Source organism: Vanacampus margaritifer, chromosome 20 (assembly GCF_051991255.1).
Source record: "Vanacampus margaritifer isolate UIUO_Vmar chromosome 20, RoL_Vmar_1.0, whole genome shotgun sequence".
NCBI lineage: Eukaryota > Metazoa > Chordata > Actinopteri > Syngnathiformes > Syngnathidae > Vanacampus > Vanacampus margaritifer.
Window position 1 is genome coordinate 18618232 of NC_135451.1, and position 3456 is coordinate 18621687.

At 48.3% G+C, this 3456-nt stretch overlaps 1 protein-coding gene across 1 annotated transcript; it reads right to left on the reverse strand.

Annotated features, from left to right (window-relative positions):
- Window positions 1-33: 33 nt before the first annotated feature.
- Window positions 34-2867, reverse strand: LOC144040029 (ICOS ligand-like). The gene is made up of 6 exons (XM_077553801.1): window positions 2781-2867; window positions 2224-2550; window positions 1626-1898; window positions 1240-1545; window positions 1070-1165; window positions 34-999 (listed from the first exon to the last, which is right to left on the reverse strand). Exons 1-6 carry the CDS (start codon window positions 2863-2865, stop codon window positions 896-898), a joined length of 1191 nt encoding a protein of 396 aa, XP_077409927.1. The 5' UTR covers window positions 2866-2867; the 3' UTR covers window positions 34-895.
- Window positions 2868-3456: the final 589 nt, after the last annotated feature.

The following is a 3456-nucleotide window of genomic DNA, read 5'->3' on the forward strand; positions in this document are numbered from 1 at the left end:
GAAATTGCTTTATGGTTAACGCACACACACACGTGTATTTCACAACTTTATTGGATTTAGGAAAATGCAAACCAATTCTTCGCCAAACTTGTGCAAGTGATTAAAGGCAAATCCCCGCAGACCGATAATCTGTCCAATTTTGAGCCCCCTTTGCATCCGGTTCAGCAAAAGCCCAATCATCAAGACCCAGAATTTGCCAAAATTCAAATTCAGATTAAATTGATCCCAATTTGGGACTGAAGTTTTGAAATATCCAACGCGGGCTCAAATCTGGATTCAAGGCAGTACTGGATTTATAAAATTGGATTTGAATTTTTCAAGATTAAATGTGGTTTGAAATGCCCAATTTTGGATCAAATCTGGATTTAATCATCGTTGTGGATTTCTGTTTGAAGTAGTGGGTCCTGATGTCTGTAAAGATGATGTTAGCGATTACCCTGCGGTGCGTGTGCGTGTTGAGAGATCTTTCCTCCCCGATCTGCTCAGAAATGGCAACTGGTAAATCCGTTCAATATTTCTGACTGCGGCAGGTTCTTCAAAGTTCAACACTTTTTAGGCCGCTTAGTTGAGGACAAAAATACGATTGTTGAGTCATTTGAATCTTGACAAAATGCATCTTTGTTCTTGTAAAGATGAACAGTTTTTCTCTTGGAAAAATAGGAAACATTTTTGGATGCTATTAATTTCCAGCTTTGTTTTCTACAAACGATGGTGATGGGGCCTTTTTTCAGAAATGGGGGACTTTTACGGCATTTAATGGTGCACTTGGCAGTTATTTCCACTTGGCGTCAGGAATAGGAGGGGTCCTTGTGGAACGCTCTCCCTTGTACCAAAATAGTGAGACAACCTGTGCCGTTTGACTCCAAGCAACAGGAAGTGATGGTTAAGAGCATTTCTAGGTGCGAGCGCCGTCGACCGTGACTTTGTTGGATTCCTGATTGGAGGCCGTGGAGTCTCTTTCTCTGGAGTGCGTCTTTTGGTACCCCAGCAACGTCCTCACTGGAGAAAAGAGCGCGGCTGATGGAGGAGCTGCTTTCACGTAGCTTCAAGCGGAATTTGGCCGACTCACCTTTGCAGCCGATAAATGCCAGGACGCCGGAAGACGCGGCCATTAAGAAAGAGAGTACACCGAGGATGGTGTAGATCAGCAGCGGAACCTTTGAATCTGACGGAGAAGACATGTCATGCAAATGTTCCCGGCGTGGATCTCTCACAACTACTGCCTGTCTTTTTCATTACCTGGTGTGACAATGACGTCCGTTTGCGTGACGTACGTGACTTGGGACGTTCGGACCTGGCAGGTGTACGTGCCCTGGTGCTCGGCCACCACGTTGGGGAGCTTGAGGTGCCGCCAAGCCGAGCGACCGTCCATCACGTGGATCTTCCAGTCCTCCGAGACCGTCGTGCGGCGCCGCAGGCCGCTCACGTTCATGGACAGGATGTGCTCCGAGCGACGGAACCTCCAGAGCAGATCGAAGGTGTCGACCTCTGCGGGAAAACTGCACGGAATCTTGATCTCGCTGCCGGGCGCCGTGTGGATGGACTCTGCAAAGGTTTGCATGACCAGATTTTGATGAAGAGGTTTGCTCGAGAATGTGTGACGGTTTAGATGAGCTGGTCTGTACCTTCCATCTTGAAACGAGCTCTTCTGCTGTTGATGGCGTTGCTGACGTTGCATATGAAATCCACGCTGATGTTTTCGGCCACCTTCAGTTGCACCCGGCTCTCCACGTCATAAAAACCCAATTGCGTCTGCTCTATCTTGGTCTTGTTGTAGAAGAGCCCGGCGTCCGTCGGGGGGTCCGTGGACCAGGCTAGCACGGGCTCCGGGTAGATGCCGTCGGCCCGGCAGAACACGGCCTCGTCGCTCAGCTCCATGTGGACCTCCTGGACCGGAGCTGGCACCCAAACAGCAACATTTCAACACAACATGGATTTGGATCAAGATAGGAGGATTATGACAGATTAGGAGACCTAGATGAGCAGTTTTGCGCGAAGATGTTGGGCTGAGCAGACCGAGATGAGGTTTGGCTGAAGATGTGTGACGAATGTTTGCATGAGGACGTTTGAGTGAGAAGATTTTGATCTTCGACTCAGGAAGTGCGACTGAGGAGGTTTAGTTGAAATGCAGACGTTTCAATGTATGAGAAGACTTTGAGGTTTGTTGTGAAGCTTGAGGAGCTTTTGAGATGCATGAGGTGACCCTTCCCAAACACGGCGTACATTTGACCTCCAGGACGATGACGCCAGACTTCTCCGCGGCCAGCCTCTTTATCGTGATGCAGAAGTATTTGCCGCTGTCCCTCGGCGTGACGTTCCTGAGGACCAGCGTGGCATTTCCTTCCAGGACGTGTTCGGCGTAAAGACTGGTCCGGTTCTTGTAGCGGTCCACCGCCGAGTTGTGTCCCACCACGAAGCTGGTGTTGCCGTAGCGGGTGCAGCTCACTACCGCCTTCCTTGTGTACCACATGATCCGAGCGCCCTCGCCGTCGGACACGAAGTTACAGGGAAGCACGCATTCGGAGGACGCCAGGCACGTCACGTTCCATTCTGCCGGTAGTAACACACAGCAAACGGCACTTTTTAGTCCTGAGGACAAGGACGGCCGTCCCTTTTGGAAAGCCCCCATGTTACGGCAGTCAATGTCAAACTTAGAAAAAAACAAACAGTCACAAGTCGGTCACATACAGCAAAAACGCAAAAAGGATTGTTGGTCTTTAACAACAGAAAGGCCGCCGCTGAGATGTACCTAATGTAGTGACCGCCCGCAGTACACTCACGTTTGGTCGCTGAAGAATGCCAGAAGGTCCCCAAAAGAAGAAGCAAACCAAGAGAGCGGAGAAAAAAGTGCACTTCAGCTGCCATGATTTTTTTCAATAACACACTTTGACTCTTGAGTGGACAAACTGGATTGACAGCTGTGCAACACCATGCCAAGTTGTTTCATTATTTATTTAAAACCTGGTTGTCAACGTTGCCATTAATCAGTTCACGTACTGTCCCGCTAAACACTCACTCAGTTGAGGTACATGAGACGTCACTTGATTTGGACTTGTGAGTCAAAAGACTTGAGACTTGACTCCGCCTGAGAGACTTGTGTCCGTCTCTGCCCCTCGCAAATGAGATGTTGCGTCTCTTCGTGAAAAGCTTCAACAACAACTTTCCTATAATGGAAGATCAAATATTCATATGATTGTTTTTATACACACTAACATCTTCCTCTTCATCGGCGTTCACTCCTGCAGCTTAATTGTTCCTTAATAAGGAAAAGCTTTTGGAGTACATCCATTCAATTCCAAATATTGAGGTGAGGTTTTTGTGGGCTGAAATGTCCACCTGAATTTTGTTGACGGTCGGTGGCCATTTTGTGATGTTAAACGACACGAAGCTTTTCTCTAAAGTGAGCGTCTTATGGAGAGGAAAAGACTTTTCATGTCCTCTTGGGGTGATCGATCG